Source organism: Camelina sativa, chromosome 12 (assembly GCF_030686135.1).
Source record: "Camelina sativa cultivar CO46 ecotype springtype chromosome 12, ASM3068613v1".
Classification (NCBI taxonomy): domain Eukaryota; kingdom Viridiplantae; phylum Streptophyta; class Magnoliopsida; order Brassicales; family Brassicaceae; genus Camelina; species Camelina sativa.
In genome coordinates this window covers 1,632,718-1,660,177 of record NC_141891.1, presented here as the reverse complement: position 1 = coordinate 1,660,177, position 27,460 = coordinate 1,632,718, and the positions used below count along the sequence as shown (strand labels likewise).

The window sequence follows — 27,460 nt, the reverse complement described above, 5'->3', positions numbered from 1 at the left end:
TTATTCTAACGAAAATACTATAATTCACAAATATCGCTAAAACATAGGAAAAATATATTTAGGTATAGTTGCGTCAGCCATTAGGATTCCTCGGCAGACGTAAAGTTAATAACTTGTGTACAAAACATAACCAACTGTTGTGTCTTGTCTGTACTTTTATTATCTGCAGCTGCATCTGTGTTTCGTCCTCGAGACATATCAAATACCGAAGCAGGCAAAATAATTCTTCTCTCCAACTCTAAAAACGTAGCCATGTCCGCCGAGACTCTCTCTTCGTTGAGGTCACTGATGGCCTCTCACTCTCCTCCTCTTGACGCTTTGGTTGTCCCTTCCGAAGACTATCACCAGGTATTGTTCTGTTTTGTTTGAATCGAATTGAATTGAATTACCCTTTTTTTTGATTCATGATCCGATCTTTGATTACTTGATTTTACTTAAACTACTGCTTAATCATGTTTTGTTCATAGATTTGAATGAAAAAGTTTCGATTTTTAAAATTGTAACTAATTCGAATCGTGTTTTTTTTTTCCAATTTACCATCGACTTCAGAGCGAGTATGTTTCAGCACGAGACAAACGCCGTGAGTTCGTGTCTGGATTCAGTGGAAGTGCAGGTCGGTTCTGTTTTTTGTATTGTTTTTAGATTCGTAAATCGTTTATTGAATCCTTGATCGAGATTATGAGACACTTGAAATTGAATTTGAATTATAGGTTTGGCACTAATCACGAAGAACGAAGCAAGGCTTTGGACTGATGGTCGATACTTCTTGCAAGCATTGCAACAGCTTAGTGACGAGTGGACGCTAATGCGTATGGGTGAAGATCCTCTTGTTGAAGTTTGGATGTCAGATGTGAGTCATATCATTACAAATCAGTAGCTGATGATTAATTTTTGAGATGTGTCATTGAAGTTTGTGTTTTGTTTTTGGGATCAATGTAGAATCTACCTGAAGAGGCAAATATAGGTGTTGATTCATGGTGTGTCTCGATAGATACAGCGAATAGATGGTGGAAATCATTTGCCAAGAAGAATCAGAAACTGGTCACGACAACAACTGATCTTGTTGACGAAGTTTGGAAGACTCGTCCACCTTCTGAGATGAGTCCTGTTGTTGTTCATCCCTTGGAGTTTGCTGGCCGTTCTGTTTCTGATAAATTGGAAGATTTGAGGGCAAAGCTTAAGCAAGAGCGTGCTCGTGGTTTGGTCATCGCTGCTCTTGATGAGGTTGCTTGGCTTTATAATATCCGTGGAACTGATGTCGCTTATTGTCCAGTTGTTCATGCGTTTGCAATTCTTACAACCAACTCTGCGTTTCTCTATGTTGACAAAAAGAAAGTATCTGATGAGGTCAGGCTTCTGTTTTTGTTTTTGGTAGTATGCATAGTTGTGCTTTTAGCTTGTTTTGTAACTTCTGAATATTCTTTTTGTTGTTGTGAAGGCAAATGCTTATTTCAAAGGGCTCGGTATAGAAGTAAGGGAGTACACAGATGTGATCTCAGATGTGTCATTGCTTGCTTCAGATCGACTTGTTTCTTCATTTGCCTCTAAGAATGGTCAACCCGAGGCTACAAAGGATATGGAGATTGATTCTGACCAGCCTGATCGATTATGGGTGGATCCTGCTTCGTGCTGTTATGCACTTTATTCAAAATTGGATGCTGATAAGGTTCTTCTGCAACCTTCTCCTATATCCCTCTCAAAAGCCTTGAAGGTAATCATGAATGCTCTTTGATATTGGTGACCTATCTTAGCGTTTCATTCATGTTTCGATTTACTTATATATTGCTTCATCTCACTTATGTCAGAATCCGGTTGAGCTCGAAGGGATCAAGAAGGCACATGTTCGTGATGGTGCAGCTGTTGTCCAGTACCTTGTTTGGCTCGATAAACAGGTATTGAATAGACAGAAAAATTTAATAACTTTTTGAATCTTTAATACTATGATATCGATGATTGTTTTATGAACATTCATCTTCGTGAAACCACAGATGCAGGAGCTCTATGGAGCCTCTGGATACTTCTTGGAAGCTGAAGCAAACAAAACGAAACCTTCGTAAGCATCTTCTTTCTCTCTTTGCATATTTTTTTCCAGATCTTGCTTTACATTTTTCAATAGTTCATTCCATAATGAGTTTTGCTTATGGAGAATTATTAATAAACAGAGAATCCTCTAAGCTTACTGAAGTGACTGTGAGCGATAAGCTAGAAAGTCTTCGAGCTGCAAAAGAGGTAATGTTTACATATTAACAAAAGTTAAAATTATTTCTTCTATCGTTCGTTTGTGTAAGTATCTGAAAAGTTCAAATGCTTTGTTTCAAATCAACTCATATGTGAATCGCATTATTGTTCTTCATGTGGTTGCAGCATTTTAGAGGTTTAAGCTTTCCTACTATATCTTCGGTTGGTTCGAATGCTGCTATTATCCATTATTCACCAGAGCCAGAAGCATGTGCCGAGATGGACCCCAACAAAATTTACTTATGTGATTCAGGAGCACAGGTTTGTATCAAATGGTTGAGTATATACTATAAGCTTCCCTTATATCTAATTTTTAAGTCTTTGCTCTGAAATATTTATATTGATGTCGTTTGTGCAGTATCTTGATGGAACAACTGATATAACCCGAACAGTCCACTTTGGAAAACCTTCAGCTCATGAAAAGGAGTGCTATACCGCAGTACGTGTACTTATAGATGATAACCTTATGAAGACTGTAGTCATATTTATTTGGCATAACCAAATTTGCTAATATATGTAATGTCCTGCATCTTAGGTACTCAAGGGTCATGTTGCACTTGGAAATGCTCGGTTTCCTAAAGGAACAAACGGTAACTCTTATGATCTCCGTTACTTAGTTCCTTTCTAACTTGAGACTTCGTGTTGAAAGAAGAGTAATTTAACTATTGATCTGTTATATGTCAAATTGGTTACATCCGAAATTACAGGTTATACTCTTGATATTCTTGCTCGAGCTCCGTTGTGGAAGTATGGTTTGGATTATCGACATGGTACTGGTCATGGAGTCGGCTCTTACCTTTGCGTTCATGAAGGCAAGTGATGAGAAACCTCTTTTTGTTCTCCCTTTCTTATATAACAATAATCTTTTTGAAATTCTAAGTATCAACTAACTCTCTGCGAAATTATGTGTTGGGACTATGCAGGACCTCACCAAGTCAGTTTCAGACCGAGTGCTAGGAATGTACCTCTACAAGCTACCATGACTGTAACAGATGGTCCGTGTGCAACAAAAGCTTGGTATTTCTCCCTTTCGGTGAACCATGATCATATTCTAAGAGCCTGGTGATTGTTTGTTATTTTGTAGAACCTGGTTACTATGAAGACGGGAACTTTGGTATTAGGCTTGAGAATGTGCTTGTTGTTAATGATGCTGAGACTGAATTCAATTTTGGCGACAAGGGATACTTGCAATTCGAGCATATCACTTGGGTACTTGCTCGTTGTCTCTTAACTGTTTCTGGTTCTCTTATCAACATGCATATCTGAGTTACTCTATATCTCTCTCTCTCTAGGCACCGTATCAAGTGAAGCTTATCAATCTAGACCAGTTGACACGGGAAGAGACCGATTGGTTAAACACATACCATTCGAATTGCAAAGACATCTTGGCCCCGTTTATGAACCAGACCGAAATGGAATGGCTCAAGAAAGCTACCGAACCTGTAAGTGTATCGGCTTAGTTCCCTCCCAAAGTTATCTTTAATTAGATGTTTATCAATGGCTTCTTCACGTCTCTCACTAGTAACCCAAAACATTCAAGTCGTTACTATTTCCTTTGTTTGCATTCAAAGCTCTACCACATGTCTTTGTTATTACAAGCTTCACAGTTGAACATTCTCTATATTTTCTTGGCGCATAAAAGAAAACATTACATTTATGGATTTTGTTATTCTTAAATTGTCATTTTTTTGCATATTAGTTTTGGATGAAGTAAGCAGATGGAATGTGTGTCTGATTCAGAGCTTCTTCTGCTGTCTTCTTCAGTTCCTTGGCATTCTTTCTCATATTTTTTCCGTTTTCTTGATCCATCACTCTCTTTACCATTTCAACAATCTCTTCCTTCTTTACAATCCCATCTGCAACGTTTAGCCGCGATGCAATCTTTAGCTCCTCTGAAACCATCCACGCGTTCATCTTCTGTTCTGAGTATAACGGCCAAGCTACCATTGGCACACCGTTCACAATACTCTCCAAAACTGAGTTCCATCCACAGTGAGTCACAAACGCTCCAATAGATTCATGTGCCAGGATCTCCTCTTGCGGAGCCCATGTCCGGACTACCAAACCAATATCTTTGGTTCTGTTTAGAAACCCGTTGGGTAAGAATTCGAGTGTTTCTGTCTCATTCTTGGTTTTGTCAAACATTGATGCTGATGGGTCGTCTTCAGCTGGTGGTCTGACGACCCAAACAAACCTGTGGCCGGTCAGCTCCAAACCGTAAGCAAGCTCGTTCGTCTGCTCTGCGGTTAGTGCCCCACCACTTCCAAAAGAGACATAAACCACTGACTCTTTGGGTTGTAAGTCAAGCCAGTCCAGTACACCGTGCGTTAAGCCCGGTTCTGCAGTTCTAACCAGCGGTCCAACAGGGTAAACCGGGACACCTCTCATAACCCGACCAAGATTCTCTGGATCCATGAAAGATCCGATAGTCATTGGCTCCAGACTATGCCACGTATTCACAAACACACCATCTGCAGTTATCACCTCAGCTCCAATTCGCTTAGACTCAGCGAGTTCCCGAATATATTTACTCGGATCTTCAACCCTGTCAAACTTAACCGGGCTGCATCCCGGTATAGGCAATGCTCCTATGCTACTCAGATGCTTAAACAATGTACCCTTGTCAAGACTCGCCATATAAACCGTGAAAGCTAGAAACCAAGCACTGGTAGTAACCAGAACATGTTTCTTCATGATCTCAAGCTCCTCAGCCACAGCTAAAGCTTCTGTGCCCAACAAGTCAACAACGAAAACCCTAGGCCGTGGCTCTAACCCCATAATTGCAGACCTGATATCCGGTAATGCCATCCTCATCATCTCTGCTAGTTTAGTTAAAAGTGAACCACTCAGGTCTTGACCCGAAACATCAAGTGGAATAAACCTTATCACGAATTTGGGACCTGCTTCGGTCAACGATTTTCCAAGTAGGGATTTTGAGCGTGGGACATCGTCTGTGACTAGGAAGACGGTGATACGGTCGAACCTGTGGTGGTTCAGGAGATGTCTGCCGAGTTCTAAGATGGGTACGAAATGGCCCATACCCGGACTAGCAACTAGAGCTCCATGAAGTTCCATAGTCATTTTTGCTTTCTTTAATTGGTGAAGTGAGAATTGTGTTTGGTGATTGAACGGATGGATATGTGTTGAATCATATATAGAGAAGATTGAGATTGCAGTTATCGAAATGGAGGAACATCTCAATGCAATAAATTATTTAAAACGGATTGAAATTCGTAACCCCAAATTATATAAACATATACTTAGGAATCATTATTAATTGAACTGAAATTTGATTTAATTTGTTTTTTTCCCTAAATGTAACGTTTGTACTAACTACTAAGACAGTGACCTGATATATATAGCAAATGCTATTATTCATTGCTTGAACTAGTTGTGTTTGAGTCGTCGTTTGTTTTGCGTGTTAGGATGGTGTTTTGATGAGATGAGCCAGGCATAGAAACATGTATCAAGATGTGTTTGTTTGTTTTACCTTATTTTGGACAAAGCGACGAAGTGCAATCTCATGACCTGTAGCTGACGTATCGCTAGTCGCACCACCAAAGTAGCAAAAGGAAAATGAAAAGAATTATCAACAATTATTTTCTTTTGGTCAAAAATATTTACTAGATCCCAAACTAGTATATGAAAAGAAGCAACCCAGCCTCGAGTGCCTCACGTGGACCCAACGTGGGTCATCTCGTAGTTCCCTCATCAAATGGGCAATGAAAATGTTGTCATGTATCGTCCAATCACGACAAATAGGGAACAAAAAAAAAGGTTTTTAATACAACATGCGATAATAACAACAATAGTGTATAGTATAAACTAAAAATACAAACAGAAAAATTATAATATAAGTGCAAATTGTTAGAAGTAGTAGTTAGTTGTTTAGGTCCCATCAAATAATATAAAAAGACAGACCACATGGTAGGGGTCCATTATCTTCCGCTCGTGGAGCTTTCCTTTTATATCATCACCTAATCTTTTATCCTGTGATCAACAAACCCCATATTATATATATCTCTAAGGACATTTTAATGCATCATCATCACAGTGACAAATGAAGTATAAACGGTGAAATGTAAACGGTATGTTAAGAGGTTCGACCCTATTTGACCTTCCTCAGCCTTCTTGCAAGTTCCTCCGGCTCCAATGTACTGTACAATGCTGAAGATTTGCTCTGTTATGGTCACAAGGAGACTGACTGATCTCTTTTACCACCATATATAGTCAAACTGACTTCTTCATGGTTTTGATTATTATTCAGCATCGGGTTTTAGTGCCACCGAGAGTGAGTTCGAGATCTTCAACGCCAACTTCATGAATCATTTCACCTTCCCATGGCTTAACTGTTCCATTCTCAAACTCAAACTCCGAACCTCTCCCATTCATTCCCCAGTCTGATCTTTTCATATCAATCACCATCGACGTTTGCTTAACAAGATTAAACGTTGGTGAAGTAGGAGCTGTAGATTGAAAATTAATCCACCTCCCTGAATCCTCGATCGAATCCTCCTCTGACTCATCACATTCAGGTATAGTAGGTGGTGTTTGATGACCAGCACGACGAGTAGGACTAGATGGAGCCGAGATAGCGAAAAGCGGATGCCTCAACCCGTGTAAAGACCCACCGCCGCCATTTGGTAATAATAACTGTTCTGAAGTGAGTTTCCGCTTTGAGCCACGAGAAGTGGGAGAAGACAAAGGAGGAGTCACAGGCGCACTGTTGGATATCCTAAGAGGTGGGAGGTTTGCAGGAATAGAAGAAGCGATGTTGTGTAGGAAAGGGAGGAGTAGGTAGGAAGAAGGGTTAGTAGTGTCGTAACGTGATGGACTAGGGAAGGAAGATGAGACTGGACTTCCGTGGTAAGAAGGTGCAGGACTTGGAAAAGCTGATGATTGTGGACTTGGTTGGATTGATGAATTTGTACTGAAGTTTGTTGGTGTCGTCCCTGACATATCTGATGCTGCTGGTGGTGGCTTAAAACCCTGTTTTACACACCAATTCAAGAACCAAACCATTTTTAGTAACTCTAAAGACTATAAAGTCAATGATTTAGCTCTAGTCTAAGAGAAATCCCCAAATTTCGCAATAATCATACTAATTGTTCTATAGAATTAGCTAAATCTAAAGCAGAACCAAACAAATCTATATACAGATCTAATCATGAAGACGAGATTTCAAAATCGTTAGTAACCAAAATTGGGGAAAATTTTGAAAAATCAACCCAATCGAACAGTAAGAACTCAATTCCAAATCGCAATTCAAATGAATCGAATTATTGAATAATTTGAGATTCCGATCTAATAATAAAAAAAAAAAAATTGAAATCGGAGAAGAGAGATTAATAGAAGGTACCTTGCGATAAGTGGTGCCGTCGTCTTCGACGATCCAACCAGCTTCGAGACAAAGAGCTTTAAGAACTTCGTTGTTATCGCAGTGTTTAGGAAGTTTATAGTTACCTTGAGCTCTAAGACCAGAGTATATCTTAGCAGTGATAGCTCTTCTTCTCCTCTCTCTCTTTTTATTGTTCTCTCTTTCTTTCCATGTCGGAGTTCGTCCCGATGATCCTCCTCCTCCTCCTCCTTCTCCTACTCCTCCTATTCCTCCGGCCGCCATTGAGAAAAAAAAAAAGTTATCTGAATCTCTCTCTGAAGTCTTTGTCAGAGTAGCGCACGAGGGAGGGAGAGAGAGCGTGAGAGATATGAAGAAGAAGAAGAAAGCTTTTTCTTTGTTTTAATTTTATTTGTAACTTTTTTTCTTTTCGATTTTAATTACGTTTGTCTCCGCACGTGCGATCCGTGTCTACACGTGGGATTTTTGTGTGTGTTTGGAAGTCAGCTTACACACGTGTCCAATTAATTGTAACGCACGAGCTGTGGTCCCCTTCCCCCTCTCCTTCCTCTCTTGTTCATTGAATTCGTATCTTTTTCTTTTCTTTTTTCTTTCGTTTCTTTTTTATATACTGTATTAATTTTGAGTTTTATTTTTTTGTTTTTGGCACAAAAAGCGTTATGAGTGAGAAAAATAAACCTGGAGACGATAATAATTTGCATTGGTGTACAACTCATTCACACAATTTTCTTTTTTATCTTATATGTTGGTAGAGATTCAATAATTTTATAACAATTTATTATAAAATAAAAAAATTATAAGGATAACTTGATAGTATAATAAAAAGAAAAAGAGGATTAGGGAAACAAACAACAAATATTGGACATCGTGGTCGGAGCACGTGCGGCTCCAGTTAGGCGTGAGCAAAAAGACAGGAAGCAGAATCACCCAGCTGGGTGACACTCCTCCTCATGCCACTTATTATTTTTTAAGCCAACTCATTAATACTACTAATTATTTAACACCTCCTATTTTACTCATTTCTTATATTTTCACAATCTTATTAAAAAAATAATTATTATTGCATACCCAATCATATTATTCAATTTTTGGACAATTATTATGAAGTATATTATTAGTGCTACTACTTTATTCTATTGAATTTTGAAACACGTCTTCTCATTCATATTCACAAATCTAAAACAAAAAAAGTACGAAATTAAATAAAAAGACAAGAAAAATGCAACTATAACTTAATAAGAATATTAATCGGTGGTGATGCAAGAAAAAACCAATCTGTCAGTGAGCTTGGATCAGATCATTCACGTGGGGAGAATCTTTAACATAATCTCAAGTTGTACGGCGTGGTCACGTACATTTAATCTTACCTTTAATTGTTCTTTTTTCTAATTCATCGTGCGGCGTCCATTAACTCTCTAATTTGTTCAATGCATCGGTCAATGTTTGTGTTTATTGCGTTCAATGTAAAACTTTCGGGTTGTTTTTTGGCAATTGACACACAAAATACTACTCCTTCCATTTTATAATAATATAAGATATTTTAGAGGTTTTTATTTGTTTTATAAAATAATGTTTTCAACTTTAACTTTTTAAGTAATTTTTAGATTAATTTTATATTTTCTTATTATTTATTTTATTTTATTTTGTTTATGATTAGTTGAATTTTTTTAAAAATGGTTATTTTTTAATCTTCGTGATTTTACTCAAAACATCTTATATTTTGAAACAGAGGATGTATCATTCATCACTATTCTTAAAAAAGATATCGGTAGTACTATGAATAACATTAGAAACGATAGAACAAGACTTTCCAATCAAATACTATTCAACATCTCAAAGGATGGTTTTACTGTTTATATTAATCGTAGTACAAAATTTCGAGCAACTTTAAAAGTTTGTTTTCAAAGTTTGGATTGGTTCTGATTAGTGATTTGGTTTAATAACTTCTTTAACACGGATAAATTTCTCTCATCAAAACTTTGTTTTTTAGTATTTTAGATTGTTACCAAATTTACTAAAATCAAGCTAACAACTAATTATATCTCTAACGGTAAAACGGCTGGTCGATTGGTGGTGTTGTGGATAATTTTCGTTTTGATGCGGGATATCATTTCATCTTACATCCACATGCTCACCTTACACATTCTATACCATCCACATATTCACACCCTATATATATATTTATCACGAATCACGATATACCCCTATATACATTTATCTCATCTATGCGCACCCTCAACATTCTCATCTATGACATCCACATTTTCACACCCTATATATATATATATTTATCACGAATCACGATATACATTTATATCACCCTATATACATTTATATCGTCTATACACACACCTATAACCTAAACCTTCATCTATGACATCCACATGCACATCATAATATCTCATCCATACACCCTATATACATTTATCTCATCTATACACACACCTACACCCTAAACATTCATCTATACCGTCCACATCCACATGCACACCCTATACATTTATCTTATCTATATACACCCTATCATTCTATTTCTATACCTCCACATCCTACACATTCATCTATACAACAAGTACATATACACATCTTTACAAATACATACGTCACACACTTCACATTTTTGCACATACACATACACACACCTATCATCACATCTCTTACAAGCAATCGTACGTCACACATCTCATACTCTAAATCAAAGTATGGCATTCTCATTACTCCGTCTGGACCTTCAAACAATTTGAATGTGAGTGAGTGGATCACCTTCCCATTTACACACTCCATTCGAGTTAGTGTTCTTCATAAACTGCAAAATCAGCCGAATAATTAATTACCCTTTAAGAATTTCAGTAACTTATATGTTCATCATTGTGTTTATTAATCCAGAAATATACTTATGCCGAAATAAAAGTAAATATAGATTATAGACTTGTATAACGCCCTTTTTTAAAAAAAAAAATCGAGCCTAAATAAAAGTAGAATATACATGTGACAAATTACATGAAGTCCAAAATTACATACTTCTTTTTTTAAGATAAAACTTTTAAGAGTCCTCTAACAAAAGAAACGACCCACGAGAGATTAACTAAAAAGCAAACAAAACGGAGTTTTAGAATTCATTTTATATAACTTCTTTGTTTTCATTCCTTAACACATACATGCAAATTACTGAAAACGACAACATTATTTAACTCCCATCGTATGATAGTTCTAATGAGTATTTTGTGATGTCCTAAATATATATCTCAAATATTTATTTTAGAAAACTCCATAAAAAATATATGCAAAATTATGAGAACGTTGTAGTTTAAACAAAGAAAACAAAGAATCAGACCAAAAACGTTACCTTACAGGGTGATATGTCTCTTATGGTTAGTCGCTCGGCTTGATGAATGAGAAAATCAGGGATAAGCTTGAGAGAGTAATAAAGCAGAACAGATCATCACAAGAATAAAACAGAGAGTGTTGGAACATTTGAATAGAGGAGTTTCAGAGTAAGTAAGAAGATTTTTTTGTTATGTCTGAAAGAAGGGACCGGAGAGGTGTATATATAGAGATTTTTATATCTAACGGTCAAATAAGTTACCGTTTTGAGTGAAAGAATCAAATAATTGAAAAAAAATAGAAATAATTACCGTTCGGCAACGGTCAGATAAGTTACCGTTTGGGTGATTAAGAATTAAAAACAAAAAAAAAAAACAAAAAGTTACTGTTCCGTAACGTTCAAATTTTTAACTTTTTTACATAACGTTCCTATTGACGTGACCGGTGACGACATAAACCGTACTGTAGAGATCCGGGTTATAGAAAAATTGAAATCAGGTGAAACAATCCGGTTATGCACTTATGTGTGAACCGTCCGTTTAATAAAAGAGTAACGTAACCATAACGCTTTACCCTGTAACTGTAACGATCATCCCACCCACCAAGCTAAACGATTCGTGCCCAATGATCTTTTTACTACTACATCATACTAATTTAATGTAGATTCCTTAATTAAAAACTAATTGGCCACTTGACTTATCCAAAACATGACGTCAAGATTGAAAACATTATCTAAAAACAAAACTGTTAATTAATAAAATAATATTCGGCGGGTCTTCAATCGTAATTCTTTCTCGTACGTATTTTTAGATCCGAGTTTAAAGAAACCAAACTCCGGCTCCGGTTAATCGGGAAAGTTTTGATGGGTCGTGCTCGACCTCATTCCAGTTTCTTCTCCGTCGCTTTTAATTCTCTCCGGTCTCTTCTCCCTCGCCATCATCGTACTAACAACATGAAGATAAAGTAAGTTCCCTTTTGACTTTTTGCCTTTTCAGTTTTATCTTTATTCGATTTAAGAATCTAGGGTTTTTTTTGAGATTGTCTCGTAGATCTGTTTTAATCGGTTTAGTTTTGTTTCTTTTTCTTGATGGTGTTGTGTTGTGTTTTGTAATCACGAAAAGATGATTTTAACTCTACTGTTTCATTGTCTCTATGTATGGTTCTGACTTCTGAATCTTTATTATGTCTCTGTTTCTTGAACAGAACAGGAACGTTTTTGGGTGTTTCGATATCACTGATTCTAATAAACTTAGCTGCGATCATGGAACGAGCAGACGAGAATCTATTGCCATCGGTTTATAAAGAAGTGAGTGAAGCATTTAACGCAGGACCATCAGATTTAGGCTACTTAACATTCGTAAGAAACTTTGTTCAAGGACTTGCTTCGCCATTAGCTGGAGTTCTTGTCATTACCTATGATCGTCCCATTGTTCTTGCAATAGGTACTTTCTGTTGGGCTCTTTCAACTGCTGCAGTTGGAGCCAGCAACTACTTCACTCAGGTACTTTCATCTTTTTTGTTTTAATATTTTGAAGTTCAGATTAATATTTTTGGGGATCTTGTGATTTTAGGTTGCTATATGGAGAGCAGTGAATGGGTTTGGATTGGCAATTGTTATACCAGCACTTCAATCTTTCATCGCAGATAGTTATAAGGATGGTGCCAGAGGAGCTGGTTTTGGTTTGTTGAACCTCATTGGTACAATTGGTGGTATAGGAGGAGGTGTTGTAGCAACTGTTATGGCTGGTTCTCAGTTTTGGGGCATACCTGGATGGCGTTGCGCTTTCATCATGATGGCTACGCTTAGCGCATTGATCGGGTTACTTGTCTTTCTCTTCGTTGTTGATCCGAGAAAGAACGCTGATCGGTAATGTGATCTCAACAACATTGTCATCTTATCTGTAAGACAAAGGACTAAAAGGCTGATGAGTTTCTATTTTTTGCTTGTAATTATTGTAGAGAGGAACTAATGGTTCGTAAGAGAAATTCAACAACTTCGGTTTGGAATGATTCATGGGCAGCTGCAAAATCAGTCGTTAAAGTACCTACCTTTCAGATAATCGTCGTGCAAGGAATTGTTGGTTCGTTTCCATGGACCGCAATGGTTTTCCTGACAATGTGGTTTGAGCTTATTGGTAATAAATATGGCAATTCCTACAAAAACCTTGAACATACATTACTGATCAAGAACCGAGATCTTTAATGTAAAACCGCCTTTTTATTGTTTGTTTTTTTAGGTTTTGATCATAACCAGACTGCGGCTTTGCTTGGGGTATTTGCAACGGGAGGAGCGATAGGAACGTTAATGGGAGGGATAGTCGCGGATAAAATGGCACGGATATATCCAAATTCCGGAAGAGTGATGTGTGCGCAGTTCAGTGCATTCATGGGAATCCCATTCTCAATTATTCTTCTGAAAGTAATCCCACAAACCACAAGTAACTACTCAATCTTCTCAGTAACTCTCTTCTTGATGGGTCTTACCATAACTTGGTGCGGATCAGCAGTTAATGCACCCATGTTTGCTGAAGTTGTTCCTCCTAAGCACCGTACTATGATCTACGCATTTGACCGTGCTTTCGAAGGGTCATTCTCATCTTTTGCTGCGCCTTTGGTTGGGATTTTGTCTGAGAAGATGTTTGGGTACGACGCAAGAGGTATTGATCCTTTGAAAGGTTCCTCTGTTCGTGAGGCTGATGCGCTTTCAAAGGGGCTTTTGTCGATGATGGCTGTTCCATTTGGACTATGTTGTCTATGTTACACTCCCTTGCATTTCGTTTTTCAAAAAGATCGGGAAAACGCAAAAACCGCAAACTCTAAAGAAACTGAAATGATCTGAGAGATATGAGCTCGTGTTGTGATTCTTTTAATACCACAGACGATTTTGATAGCAATTTGTAAATCAGAGGTAAAACCACAAAAAATCAGACACTTCTTGCATGAAACCAAACCAAGAAATGACAAAGATCAAACATGTGTTATACAACCCAGATTTTTGAGTTTCCAGTTCCTTTCAGTCTCCTTTTATCAAATTCTCACGAACAAGATTTTGATCTAAGGAAAAGGGTTTCTTTTACATGGAATGTAATTTTACAAGATCAAACAAACAAACGAGTGTCCTTGAGAAGAAGCAATACAATGGCGGATAGAGAGTTTGGTTCTTATCTTTTTGCTTGAGAAGAAGAACCAAAGCTTGTTAGATACAGCGAGGGAAAAAGGTTTGACCGACATATCCACCGGTCATGGCCCTCCGCACATTGGTCTCAAACAGCTTCGGGTTATCCCTTAAAACTGCTGCTGCATCATGGTTCAAAGGATCTTCGGAATTGGGCTCCTGTGTGAAAACAAGCACTGAGTTCAGAGACCAATATAACAACACAAAAGCTTAGTTTGATCTAACTGTCTGGCTAATATACCGTGAAAAGATGGAAGAGTCCATAGATAACTGTGTTTATGTTAAGAACCGGTTTCCAGTCTTCACGCAAGATGTTGAGGCAAACGTTTCCTTCCAAATCGATATTTGGATGATAAACCTAAACAAGAAAACAAGAAAAAAGCTTTATACTAACACAAGCAATTCAGGAATAGAAGATGGAAACTATAAGGCATGTAAAAGAAGGAGCATACTTTGGTTTTGCATTTGACTTTAGGAGCTTCATGCGGATACACAGGAGAGACTTGGAATGTGAACACAAACGTACCATTTCTGTTTTAATACGCAAGAAAGAAACGAATGAGTTAGCGACCAAGTTTTTTAAGTGTGTGATCATGAGATGTTAAAAAAAGGTAAACTTAACTGGTAGTAACCATCATCAGGTTTAATGGAAACTTCAAAGTTCATCAATTCATCTTTGCCATTAGGAAAAGATATCGTACAAGAGCTCGGAAGGTTCAACTCCGATATATCTACACCCAAAAGATTGAAACTTGAAGAAGAAGAAGAGACTAAATGCAAGAAAACAGTAATGAAACAAAGGAAAAGATCAATATAAAAATACCTTTGTGAAGACGAAGTTCACCAGCAGATTGCTTCTTGACAGAAGCACCACCTCTAGTAGCATTTTGAGCTTGTTCTCTTTGCTTTTCCTTTACCTTGAATAACCCAATCATTGTTTCTGACCTCTCTTAAGAAACTCACACACACACACACACACACACAGAGCTGTGACAAAATCAAAGAATGAATGATTGATTCTATGGTCAAGTCAGATTAAAGATTTGGAAATTTAGGATTCTTAGTTCATCACTTGTATAAAAAAAATATCTCTCTGCAACTATAAAACAGAGCAATCAAAATTACAAGCTACACATCGCAATAATTAAATCCCAAATCCGAAGATCCCTAAAACAAAGCTATCTCTCACCAAAATCTCAGAAATGAAAAAAACGCGTTTTCAAGAACAAGCTAGAGTAATCTACTAACAGGTTCCAAGATCGAGACTTTCAACATAATCAGAATCGGAAAGCTAAAAAACAAAGACTAGGTCGAAGAATCAAAAGCTAAACACCAAATACAATCAAGGGAACAAAATAAGAAAAATGGAGGAAGAAGAAGAAGAAAGAAGCTTACAAAGTTGCTAATTCCGGTAGATAAAACACGAAAAAGGTCGAAACAAACTACAAAACGAATCAAAGGTTCTCTCTCCCTGGCACCGGATTGTCTTCTCCGGAACCTAAACGACGAAGAAACACACAAAGAGAAAAATGCTGTAAATGAGAAACACAAATCGTAGCTTTTTCTCGACGCTGAATCAGAGAGAGAGAGAGACTCGTCATTGTTTGCTGTGCTCCCACATTCTCGGCCCATTAAAAGCCCATGAGGCCCGTTATCAATACAATAATTTTTTGGTAGTTTGCGCGCTCTTTAATTAAATAAATACGTTAAGCCGAACAAGCAGAGATGTGTCAGATATCAAAACGTCAGAGCCCTCTCCATTAGGGACTTTGTCTTATTTTTTGACCCGTATGCATTTTTCATTCAATTTTTTCTATTTTCGTGTAAAAGTGAAACCAACAAAGAATTAAAGAGGTGGGAGATGTTTTTTTCTTGTTTGTGGACTTTTATTAGTTCTCTAATAAAGATCCTATGTTTTAAACGTTTTTTTCTAAAATAGGATATTTAATGTTGATACATTAACTATATATATATATATTTTTTTGAATCGATTTAATGATAGATAATCCACTAAGTAATAAAAATAAAGATAAAAAAATGTTTTAAATGATTAGGAAAAAAATCAGTCTATAGTTAATAATCACTGTACATTGTTAGGTATGTGATCATCAAAATCCAATATGAAATTATGAATTAATGATTTTGATATTTTACCAAAATAATAATATATATTGGCAAATAAATAGGAAAAAAATCTACAAAAACTGACAACAATGCATCATCAGTTTTTTTTTTTTTTTTTCCTTTCAACAACAATGCATCATATTTCTTCACAAGTAAATTATTAACAATCTAAGCCAGCAATTTTTTTAATTATCATCTTTGTGCTATTTAAATATATTTTATGTACTATAAAAAAAAGGTGAAACATCGTCATCTCCACCACCACTAAGAAAAGCCCATTCCGTCACACACAACCCTATCTGTAACTTGTAGCTACCTTTCTCACTAATGGCCAATCCAATTCTCTATTGATTTAATTTTGACTCCACCAAACCAAAAAAAAAAGATAATATATATATAAAAAAAATACAATCTCAAATCGCAAATTTCAGAAATCGCCATGGCTTCAGTGACTCTAGGTTCATGGGTTGTTGTTCATCACAACAATCATCTCTCTTCTTCTTCTTCCTCCTCCTCAGTGTTCACCAAACCCAGATCCAGATCTTCTTCTCTCATGACTCTTACTAAACCCATCTCACTCCGTTCAAAACGCACCGTTTCATCAATCGTTGCTTCATCCGTCGTTACTAAAGAAGACAACCGAAGCTCATCATCCTCGTCATCATCGTCATTCGATTTCATGTCTTACATCATCACCAAAGCCGAATCTGTCAACAAAGCTTTGGATTCATCTGTTCCTCTCCGTGAGCCACTCAAGATCCACGAAGCCATGCGTTACTCTCTCCTCGCCGGTGGCAAAAGAGTCAGACCTGTCCTCTGCATCGCCGCTTGTGAGCTCGTCGGCGGCGATGAATCCGTCGCTATGCCTGCCGCTTGCGCCGTCGAGATGATCCACACCATGTCGTTGATCCACGACGATCTCCCTTGTATGGATAACGACGATCTCCGCCGTGGTAAACCCACCAACCACAAAGTGTACGGAGACGACGTCGCTGTGTTAGCCGGAGACGCGCTTCTCTCGTTAGCTTTCGAGCATTTAGCGTCGGCTACGAGTTCCGAAGTTTCTCCCGTGAGAGTGGTCAGAGCCGTTGGGGAATTGGCTAAAGCTATCGGAACGGAAGGGTTGGTGGCGGGTCAAGTCGTGGACATTAGTAGCGAAGGGTTGGATCTAAACGACGTCGGTTTGGATCATTTGGAGTTTATCCATTTGCATAAAACGGCTGCGTTGCTTGAAGCTTCTGCGGTATTGGGAGCTATCGTTGGTGGAGGAAGTGACGATGAGATCGAGAGGCTGAGGAAGTTTGCGAGGTGTATTGGTCTGTTGTTTCAGGTGGTTGATGATATATTGGATGTGACCAAGTCGTCCCAAGAACTTGGGAAAACTGCAGGGAAAGATTTGATTGCGGATAAGTTGACGTATCCGAAGATTATGGGATTGGAGAAATCTAGAGAGTTTGCTGAGAAGTTGAATAGAGAGGCTCGTGATCAGCTTTTAGGGTTTGATTCTGATAAGGTTGCTCCTTTGTTGGCTTTGGCTAATTACATTGCTAATAGACAGAACTGATTTGTTGTGTTCTTGTTGTTGTTGTTGTTTGACTCCCCTTTCTCGGGAATTAGATTGAAATTTGTAGAAATATCGGAGAGAAGGTAAAAAAAAATCAGATTCTAGAGTTTGTTATGTTTCCAATGATGTACTCAAAAAAAAAAATTGGATAGTAAAATGGATGAAGTATAAAAAAGAGATTTCATGTGTCTGTAACAGAGCCTCTCTGGTAGGATCTGTTAAGTCCTTTTTTTTAATATGTATGAACCTGTCTCTGTTCTTTTTTGAGCTCTTGTTTTGTTAGATGTTCGAATTTGATGATGAACTCTGTGTTTTGGTACAGAACACCAGTGATTGAATTGTAGAAATCTCGGACAGGTTGTTCTAGCGTTTGTTGGTGGAATCGACTCTATGTTTTCACTAGTACAAAAGAATTGCATAATAATATGAAGAGATTCATTATCAAGCTCTGTTATTTGGGGATGGGGGGCCCTGTTTTGTTAGAATGAATGAACCATAGGTTTTTTTTAGTACAGAACACTGATGAGATTTTTCACAGATTTGCTGGTTGGTTCTTGTCTTCAGATTAGAATCTTGAAGGTACAACCAAATAATACGGTGTTAACTAATAAAGTCAACGATTAAAACAGACTTAAGATAAAGTAATTAAAAAAAAAGCCCATGAAAGACTTTTAGGCAATTATTAGACCGACCCGAATATAACGTCAATTTTAAAATTTCATGTATTATGAATAAGTTCAATTGTTAACTAATAAAGTCAACGATTAAAACAGACTTAAGATAAATTGACCCGAAGACGTTAAATGATGAATAAGTTCATGTATTAGTTCCAAAATTAAAAGCCCAATCGAAATATTAAGTCGCTTTTACCTCTTTCCTCTCAAAAGAGTTCGGTGAAGCTGATCATCCAATTCCCTGTAATGTAATATCCAATAGGCAAAGAAAACAACTTCATCACACCTCTAAATCTTCTATCACATTTTAAAAAAAAATTCAAGAAAAGGATCAAGTCACCGTACTCAAACTCTGCTCCACCATAGGAAGACGGTGAACTCCTGCCAGCCTTAGAGATGTTGACAATGAAAGTGATGTGAAGAATCTATTCAGGTTCAGTGCTTGTAGATTTTGAAGTCGAACTGATCCATCAAACATGGTTGCTTCAATCTTGATGTCTTCTTTCTCCCCAAAATTCCTCTTCATGCTAATCCACTGCTCTCCAGGCCGTTCATCCAAAACTGTACAGCAAAAGATTTACGGTTTAACACATTGCACAGTATGTCACAACTGGACCCTGGTCTCACAAGCACAATGTCATGGAAATTGTGCTGGATAGATGAATACCTTTCTTCCATTTCTGTAATCTTCAACGAGAACAACAAGTCAATCCTCTATTCAAGTGCAAGTAATCGTTGCTTTGTAAATATGCCATCAAGAAAAACATTCAAAATGAAAGCTAGATACTCGCGTCTTCAAGAAACTGCTTCTCTTTGACACATCTGTCACGCCTGGTTTGCAGCTTGCAGCTTCTGCAGTCTCTGGCTTATCATTGCCTTGCTCGCAGCTTCTGATACTTTCTGTTCCGTTTCCTCTTTCACATTTTGTAGCAACTTTTCAAAATACTAATAGAGAGAGGAAACGAGGAAAACAAAATCTCTCAATTCCCTTTGGTAGACATAACAAAAATCAGACAATGAAAAAACTTCAAGAGACTGGGTAGTTATGGAGACCCCAAAAGGCATACGTGATGGGGTGCTTACTTGTTTTTGATTCTCTAGTTGCGCCTGGAGGAGAAGTTCCTTGTACTCACTAATGATCTGTAGTTTTGGAAAGAAAAAATTGACGAGACATTAAATTAAGTTGAGAGAATACAGTTGAGCACGAGGATGATAAAAACATGAAGCAAAAAGGACCACCATGTCTACTTTGCTGTTCAAGAGAGCATCAGTCATTCCACTGTCAGAATATTCACAGCTGCTCAGACTACCATGAAAATTCCACTCAACTAGCTTGCCATCAGTTTTGGATTGAATAAGCCGGTGAACATATAACTGTCACCAGCATAATCCCAAATAAGTTTAATACAACAGGAAAGCTCTCCATGGCCGCCTCTTTCCTAAATAAGTTTAATCAATAATACACATATAAAGAATCACAAATTTATAATGATGATCTATGCGCCTCCCATGAAGTCATCTTGCAAGTCCTTAAAAAACACATATCTCAAAGGCAGGTGTAGTTCTCTAGTAAACACGAACACAAAACTCACAAAAACTTAGTCAAAGATCACCACATGCTTTACATTTGCTATACATTAAGATAACAAGAACGAACACAAAAAAACACACGTAACTCACATAAAAAAGTTATTCAAAGACCACGCGATACATAATAATATCTTGAAAGACACCAGACAAACTTATTCAACGGTCCATCCATAGTACTTTTCTTCAAAGAAAGACCTCAGAATACATAATGGGACGATATGATAATGGTGGACATTCACATCCTCATACACTTGACTTCAAGCGACATATGATCTGGCGTTCCATCCATTGTTCTCCTTATGATAGCATTGTAGTGTACACCGCCGCCACGGGTTTTGAAGGCAATGTAGAAGACTGCATTCTCCGCCTTGGCCTTCTTCTTCGGCTCCACATCTTCTCTGGTTTGCACAATGATCTTTCTCAGCTCAAATGGCTGTGCCCACCTCAGTGCGTCCTGCAAAGACAACACCCAAGAGAGATCATTAACCTACTACATACACGAGTTCCCAATCTTAATTTGTTTGTTTATAGAGTCAAGCCTCACCAGGAAACGGTCTAACGTGGTAAAGAGTGCAAGTTCAGCATACAGATGAAGCCATTGCTTGTGTTCTTCCACGTCTGATTCTTTCATCTGCAACATCAACAACAATACATCACATGATCATTGTGACCGACCATGATTATTTTAAGACTAAAAAAAAAAAAAAGGGAGGGAGCTCTCTCTAACCTCGTAGTATTGGAGATTATCACTGGCAGTGGCACCGTCAGGCACCCAATCGGGAATGTCATCTTTGAAGAAATCATCCACGGCAAGTCTGTCAAAGGCCGCACATAGGTCGCGTTCCACCTTCTCCTCCTCTGAGATGGTACAGACATTGACCAATAAAGATGGAAAATATTTAAAAAGCACACACACACACAAAAACAAACCAAAATATATATATATACGGAGAACAAACCAAAATATATATATATATATATATACGGAGAGAAGTTGGTTTGAGCAGGCAGCCAAATATCACAACTTTTACCTGGAGGCGGCTTAAACCTGCAGAGCGTGGTAATCATAGTCGAGCAACGTTTCTCCTCAACCTCATTATATACAACCCTTGATTCGAATTTGGTTAAGGAAGTGTCGCCAGTGGAATTGCGTACAAGGGAAGGAAGTATTCCAGTATCCTTGCGGATAATCCCAGCTCCAATCACATATTGGAAGTTTGTGCCCTCAACAAAATAAGACGATAGAAAGAAAGAAATCAATAATATAGTAGACAAGACACAGTCGAGAGATGCCAAGAGGGGAAAACAAAAAGAGAGAGAGAGAGATACCTTTTGAAGATTGTAGCAATGAAGTCCAACTTTGCCAAGTAAGTCCTGATAAGATTGATTGATTGAGAGAGAGAGAGAGGTTAGTAATTAAAATCAAGGACCAAAAAAAAACAAATACCTCAGGTGTAATCTTCTCGTATATAGGATATCTTAGAGATTCCAATGGCTGTCCCGATGGTACGGGAGAGTCAGGAATGGTAAAAGGTTCTACGATGGGCGGCAGTGTATAATCAACATCATCAACATAATAGGGGGCAACCCCAGCAGCTTCTTCAGCTCACCCGGCTGGAAGGTAGATAGTTGAACGCTATAGGGCTTGCCTGTTATAGGGTCCACGCGATATGGGTATCCGTCCTTCAAAACCACCATAATATATGACGTTCGTGTTTTGTTTTTTTAAAAAAAAATCAAAATCAAAATCTTGGAAAATCAGAAATCCAATTACATTAAACCTGATGCCCCAACGCCTATGGGGGCCATGACACTCAGACGACATTCTTGGAAAATCTCTCTCACCAAAAACCTAATTAAAAAAATATATACTGGAGGATTAGATTCAAATTGAGATCCTAATAGCCCAACAACACTACACCGCAATTCTGAACGTCTATCAAATTCACCATGCATGCTTTTGAGGACAGACAAAAAATGCATATATATATATCAACAGACACCCTAATTTATTTCCAGAGAGAATTGAAACGCAAAAGTGAGTGATTCACCAAATCAGGGTGGGAATGATCAACCTCTGAAGCTAAAATCTAACTATCATTTGAAGATTAATCTTTTCAAGATTTCGACAAAACAAAGAGATTCGATCAACAACGAAACAACATACCACCTTTCCTCTCAAAAAGTTGTTGATTTGCAAAATTTGTTTCGGGATTGGGCTTTGTAGGAAACATCATACCCTAGAAACATTGTTTTATATCCCCCACAGATACAACCGACAAAGTTATTGGGCTTTTTATTTAACTCATAAGACCCAAATTTAACTCTTTTTTTTTTTAAACGCTTAGCTATCTCATTTATTTAAACCAGAAATAGAAAATAGAACAACAGGCCCAACGAAACCCAAAATGAACCCAACATAAGGAATACCTTCCTTGCAATTTTTATTATTTTTAGTTTTTTTGGGTGAAGTTTTATTATTTTTAAGTAAAAGCATATATTGTTTTTTTTAATAATGTTAGATGTTTCTAAAAAAATAGTTTAGTAGATATATGTGTATATACTATTAGTAGTTGAGAAAAAAGTTATTATCGACAGAATTTTGGTTTAATTTTGATAAGGGGGTTGTGAATATTAATCATAAAGTGTCAAATTTATTCATATATTTTCTAATATATACTGATTCTTTTTTTCATCATTTCCTTAAAAAAAAAGAATTGAATCATGAGAGCCTCTATTTTCTGCTTCCACCGTCTCAATTTTCATCAACAATAGATTTGATTGAATATAGTTTACATTAAATTCTATATAAATGTAAATGGTAGGTGTGATTGTTTATATATGGCAATAAATTAGTTATTTTTTATTCTTTGAAATATTGAATAGATATTAACAAAAAATAAGCAAAACATATGTAAAATATGTACAAAACATAAGTACAACATATATGGACTTACATATGTTTTCCTTTGGTGCCTAGACAAACAAAATCAACAGGATTTTTTTATAAAAGTTTTTTCTTTTTCTTTGTTCGTTCGTCAATTTTGGCTCAGCGTTCTGAATTAATATACTTGTGACCCCATTAGATTAATTCATACTTGTTTAGATGAATTCATCATCGGTACGGAAGAGCAACTAGCAAGATTCATCGGGATTGCGAAAGAGTTATTATTACCTGGAAGCGGTGGATAATCTCATCCAGGTATCTGGAGTGGTCCCTTATAGCTATGATGGAAAATACTACCACGACGTCAATGTCATCATCCGGCTATACAAGCTTTATCCTGGTACCCGTCCCTCGTGTTCGTGACTCCCTCCAGTGGAAGAAGCATCAGGGATGATCTACGAAGTGTCAATACAAATGGTTATGTCTATTGTTCTTATCTCCGGAATTGGGTTGAATCCACATCCAATCTCACAGGACTTGTGTCCCATCTCAGTGCCATATTCTCTTGTCAGCCGCCTCTTGAAAAGGTGTGTATTTATAATCTAATTAAAATAGATCCTATATTAAAGACCTGCACCTCCGTTGCACAATCAATGTTAAGTGTTAATGGAGCAAAAAGCTTTAAGAGTCCATATTTAGTTTTATTTTGTGACACATAATGACAATAATTTTGCAGGCTCCACAAAGTAGTTCATCGAACACCAGTCCTCCATCTCAAGGTGTTCATGGCATGGTAAGTTCTGATGACCAAGTGCCTGCTGGTGGACAAAAAGCACAACATGGGTCTTCTACTACAGCATAGTTCTCTCCGTGACTGGCAATGGATTCTAAAATGACTTCTTCTTTTTGCTTTCTCGGACAAGTGTGATTGTGAAGCTAATATTTTGGTAACTAACTACGTTGAATGTGTATGAAAATTCGAAAATATCTCGTTGTTATTCTTGAGCTCTTTTATTGCAAAGAATTATTGAATTATATATTTAATCGAAATCGAATACTGATGGAGTCATGTTGTTAATTTAAAATGAATGTAAAGATTCGAATACACTTCAATTTTTTGTTTTGGTATATTTTTAGGTAGAAATTATAAAATGATCCCATTAACTTTTCTATTTTGACCCCAGTAAACTTTTTTAAAAAAATTTGATCCTTCACATTTTACATTTTGACTCCATTTAAATCAAAATTTTCATTTTGAACCTCCTAAAAGTTTACATTTGTACTCATTAACTAAATAAATTTTCATTTTAACCTCCTAAGTTTTGCATTTTTATCCTATTACAAAAAAAAAAATATATTTTAATCCCTCTAAAATGTGGGTCTGGCTCCGCCACTGATTACAGTGTTTACACAACAAGTACGGTGAAATGAATTAATAATGCTGATTTAACGAGCAGACACATCACATCCAGCTAAATAACACGATAATGTATATAACTCGCCGTTCATATAAAGTATAAACCAACAAATTTATATGTCAATTTCAGTCTTTATAGGAGAAGATATATGCCACCAACCCGAAACCCAAATGGCCATATGCATAAATTTGCATGCCAACTCTTTTATTGCAATCATGTTATATTCGACACGAGCATGTTATTGTACGATCGGATTTTACAAGGATTTGCCTTATATTTGCTCCGTACGTGTACGGGTATACACACCAACTTGCCGTTTTATTTGTTTAGAAATTTAATGGTGTGTAAGCAATGTGTAATGGCCTCCATTGTTTTCGGAATTTACGTGTCTTGTGGTAGCTACTAGCTAGCGTGATGAACACTTTAATTTGGATTGTTATTCTCAATAATATCTTTCATGTTTCTTTCTGTGTGATCAGTTTATTTCCTATCCATATATCCCATGTGCATATATTCGTCTAATAAGAATATCACATTCTCAACAATATACTTACGTGAAATGAATAAAAGAAAAAGTAAAAATTACAGAATCTGACTTCTTTCGTTGATGTTGTGGTTTATAATACGACAAGAGGGAATTATTTCGAAATGTTAAAACTGTTGTTATCAGGAAATGAAATGAATGTATATATGTTAATCCCTTAATATTATTTACTGTGAATATTTTAACTAGACAGCTGATCTTAAGTAAAGAGTTCTAATGTAAATATAAGAAAAATAATAGTTGGTTTAAAAAAAAAAAAAAATTAAAAATTGTAGTGGTAATCATCGATCATATAATAATTAATAACTATAAGAAGAATTCCATATGATATATAGGTGGTACTGTGGTAGTATATAGTCTTTAAAGTGCATAATTTGCAGCTGGAAACTCGCCACTTGCGCAACTAAACAAATTAGCATATGCATTCAGCATTGTTTTTAGATTCGGACATATAAGAGAACCGATGCATTAAGAATTATTATTACGTCACCGTGATAACCATTACGATCGCAGGTCAAAATAGTCGTGTTTTTTTTTCAATTCTTAATATATAAATACAAAGTGACACGTCTATAATAATGTCTTAAAGAGTTACAGGAATCCAAGTTTTCGAATATCCTAGTTAGAACTTAGAACCGAGATTATCGTTGAGTACTGGATATAAAAGAAGAATATGTTCACGCATAGGTACATAGCAACGCATATTTTAATTAGAGTTTGAATGAATACATGATCTTAACTTAAACACACAACAATATAATAATAATTAATCTTCATCAATTTGGATTAGCAGTACAACCACGACTACATGTATTTGGATTTGAACGTGAACATCAGATCTATCATTTTAATTGGAAAATATAAATCTAACCTTGAAAATCTGAATCTTACAAAGATTTTCTCTCCGTCGTTGAATCATGGTCGTTCCTCTTTGTTGTGATGTCGACTCTCCATCTCACGGTAAGATCTTCTAAACCGACCCCCAAATCTCATTAAGTTCTTCACCAAATGGATGACTGATTTTCTTCGTCTTTTATGTTTATGTATATATTTATGATTAAGTAGAAGGGATAATTTCGTAAGATATAAAGAAATAGGAACTTATGAAAGCGTAGGAAAACTGCCTCACAAAATTAGGATCTGAGGAAAACTGCAATTACCCATGCAATACATAGATAATATGTATTTTTTTTTTTTTTTATATTATTTTATGACTATGATAAAATCATCTATATATGTAAATGTAAATTATTTGATTGTTTGATACATTGAATATAGTTTACATTAAATTCTATATAAATATAAAATCGTAGGTGTGATTGTTTATATATGGCAGTAAATTAGTCATTTTTGGTTATTTGAAATATTAAATAGATATTAACAAAAAATAAGCAAAACATATGTAAAATATGAACTAACATAAGTAAATATTTTTACGTATGTGTTTTTATAACAAATAAAATAGACTCTCATATATTATACCATCTATCTTTCATTGTCACATTAGCATTTTGTTATTTTATTAAAAATATCATTTCATATAAAATTTAATACGGTTTTTTTATTTTACTTTCAAATATCTAATATATTATATAATACTCTATTAATACAAATATAAGATAAAGAAATATGAATAAGAAAATTTGAGAAAAAGTTGAAGAATCTTGAAAGACTTCAAAAAATTATTTTATGTGAACAAATGTTACCCGGTTTAAAGTCCAATGTGCAAATTGGATGTTATATTTGCAACCAATGATGATTATGTCCGACTTTGGGATCGAGTTCAAAATGTATCGAAGCTGGCACAGCTCCACATAGTCCAGAACTTCGTCAACCACGGCAATATCATATTGTGTCATCTTAAATAAAATGTTTTTCAAGTCACCGTCAAGAAAACGTTTCAGAACACCGATTTATCTTTAGTTAATAAGATGAATTAACTGCACAAAAAAAAGAGAGTCAAATCTTGTTTTACCATATATATGAAATTATAATGATAATTTGAAAAGAATAAAAAAAAAATCACATGAGAAGATGTTACGACATCAGTTAAGCCTTCACTTCCCTTTCTAAATGAGGAATTCCTGCTTGAAAAGACTTCACTCTTTTTAATTTAGAGTTTGAATGAATTTGGATTAGCAGTATAACCACGACTACATGTATTTGGATTTGAACGTGAACATCAGATCTATCATTTTAATTCGAAATGTAAACGTGATAATTTCAATATAATAAATGGCAAAGTTGTATATTTTTTTTGTTTTGCTGGTGTCTCAGTATATGGATTCAGTAAAAATTGAATTTAGAGTTATGTTTTTAATGTGAAATTTGAATCCAAAGTTGATTCTGTCACAAACATATATGTTGAGCCAATCTGGTAAAAGTTGTCTATATTTGATTAGTTGAAAATACATGAAGTATATCTGCTAAATGGATTTAAAGTAAATAAACTAGAGAGAAAAAAAAAATCTATAAAAATATAATTTTGTATTTTTGTGTTTGTTTTCAACATGTATCATCCCAGTGATGCTCTTTTAAAAAAATAAAAAAGGACCATGCGTTTCTC

At 36.1% G+C, this 27,460-nt stretch overlaps 7 protein-coding genes and 1 long non-coding RNA gene across 13 annotated transcripts; 3 read left to right on the top strand and 5 right to left on the bottom strand.

Moving 5' to 3' along the window:
• Positions 1–30: 30 nt before the first annotated feature.
• Positions 31–3,899, top strand: LOC104729503 (aminopeptidase P1). Its single transcript, XM_010448444.2, has 15 exons — positions 31–348; positions 550–613; positions 711–850; positions 940–1,347; positions 1,439–1,711; positions 1,806–1,892; positions 1,989–2,053; positions 2,163–2,229; positions 2,365–2,499; positions 2,597–2,677; positions 2,774–2,828; positions 2,946–3,050; positions 3,162–3,233; positions 3,323–3,447; positions 3,531–3,899. Exons 1-15 carry the CDS (start codon positions 253–255, stop codon positions 3,696–3,698), a joined length of 1,941 nt encoding a protein of 646 aa, XP_010446746.1. The 5' UTR covers positions 31–252; the 3' UTR covers positions 3,699–3,899.
• On the bottom strand, positions 3,578–5,319 carry LOC104733115 (UDP-glycosyltransferase 72C1). The gene has a single exon (XM_010452727.3). The coding sequence runs from the start codon at positions 5,317–5,319 to the stop codon at positions 3,934–3,936; it is 1,386 nt and encodes a 461-aa protein (XP_010451029.1). The 3' UTR covers positions 3,578–3,933.
• A 678-nt stretch (positions 5,320–5,997) lies between these two features.
• Positions 5,998–7,984, bottom strand: LOC104729502 (BES1/BZR1 homolog protein 2-like). Of its 3 annotated transcripts, none has more exons than XR_015573951.1 (3): positions 7,598–7,984; positions 6,346–7,227; positions 5,998–6,228 (listed from the first exon to the last, which is right to left on the bottom strand). XR_015573951.1 is itself a non-coding variant. In XM_087477695.1 (2 exons), the coding sequence occupies exons 1-2, from the start codon at positions 7,856–7,858 to the stop codon at positions 6,502–6,504; spliced, it is 987 nt and encodes a 328-aa protein (XP_087333821.1). In that variant the 5' UTR covers positions 7,859–7,984; the 3' UTR covers positions 5,998–6,501. The 3 variants fall into 3 exon arrangements, 1 of the variants encoding a protein (XP_087333821.1); XR_015573950.1 differs by having other exon boundaries at positions 6,356–7,227; positions 7,598–7,983; XM_087477695.1 differs by having other exon boundaries at positions 5,998–7,227.
• Positions 7,985–9,856: 1,872 nt separating this feature from the next.
• On the bottom strand, positions 9,857–11,117 carry LOC104729501 (uncharacterized). The gene is made up of 2 exons (XR_758279.2): positions 10,941–11,117; positions 9,857–10,400 (listed from the first exon to the last, which is right to left on the bottom strand). It is a non-coding gene; the product is annotated as an uncharacterized LOC104729501 (long non-coding RNA).
• Positions 11,118–11,603: 486 nt separating this feature from the next.
• LOC104729498 (uncharacterized) lies at positions 11,604–13,808 on the top strand. Of its 4 annotated transcripts, none has more exons than XM_087477693.1 (6): positions 11,668–11,881; positions 12,122–12,275; positions 12,361–12,419; positions 12,490–12,785; positions 12,878–13,053; positions 13,156–13,808. In XM_087477693.1, exons 4-6 carry the CDS (start codon positions 12,658–12,660, stop codon positions 13,755–13,757), a joined length of 906 nt encoding a protein of 301 aa, XP_087333819.1. In that variant the 5' UTR covers positions 11,668–11,881; positions 12,122–12,275; positions 12,361–12,419; positions 12,490–12,657; the 3' UTR covers positions 13,758–13,808. The 4 variants fall into 4 exon arrangements, with proteins under 4 accessions (XP_010446742.2, XP_087333818.1, XP_087333819.1 ...); XM_087477694.1 differs by having other exon boundaries at positions 11,678–11,881; positions 12,127–12,275; XM_010448440.2 differs by having other exon boundaries at positions 11,604–11,881; positions 12,122–12,419.
• A 50-nt stretch (positions 13,809–13,858) lies between these two features.
• Positions 13,859–15,757, bottom strand: LOC104729500 (NEDD8-conjugating enzyme Ubc12). The gene is made up of 6 exons (XM_010448441.3): positions 15,489–15,757; positions 14,917–15,080; positions 14,716–14,824; positions 14,546–14,624; positions 14,335–14,451; positions 13,859–14,252 (listed from the first exon to the last, which is right to left on the bottom strand). Exons 2-6 carry the CDS (start codon positions 15,026–15,028, stop codon positions 14,115–14,117), a joined length of 555 nt encoding a protein of 184 aa, XP_010446743.1. The 5' UTR covers positions 15,029–15,080; positions 15,489–15,757; the 3' UTR covers positions 13,859–14,114.
• A 567-nt stretch (positions 15,758–16,324) lies between these two features.
• LOC104729497 (geranylgeranyl pyrophosphate synthase, chloroplastic/chromoplastic) lies at positions 16,325–17,956 on the top strand. The gene has a single exon (XM_010448439.3). It carries the CDS (start codon positions 16,657–16,659, stop codon positions 17,779–17,781), a length of 1,125 nt encoding a protein of 374 aa, XP_010446741.2. The 5' UTR covers positions 16,325–16,656; the 3' UTR covers positions 17,782–17,956.
• A 1,972-nt stretch (positions 17,957–19,928) lies between these two features.
• LOC104729496 (UPF0725 protein At4g29550-like) lies at positions 19,929–21,455 on the bottom strand (the record flags this gene model as incomplete). Its single annotated transcript, XM_019233458.2, has 5 exons — positions 19,929–20,499; positions 20,590–20,676; positions 20,773–20,903; positions 21,077–21,269; positions 21,375–21,455. Coding segments are annotated over 5 exons (711 nt in total), but the record flags the coding sequence as incomplete, so codon positions are not given.
• Positions 21,456–27,460: the final 6,005 nt, after the last annotated feature.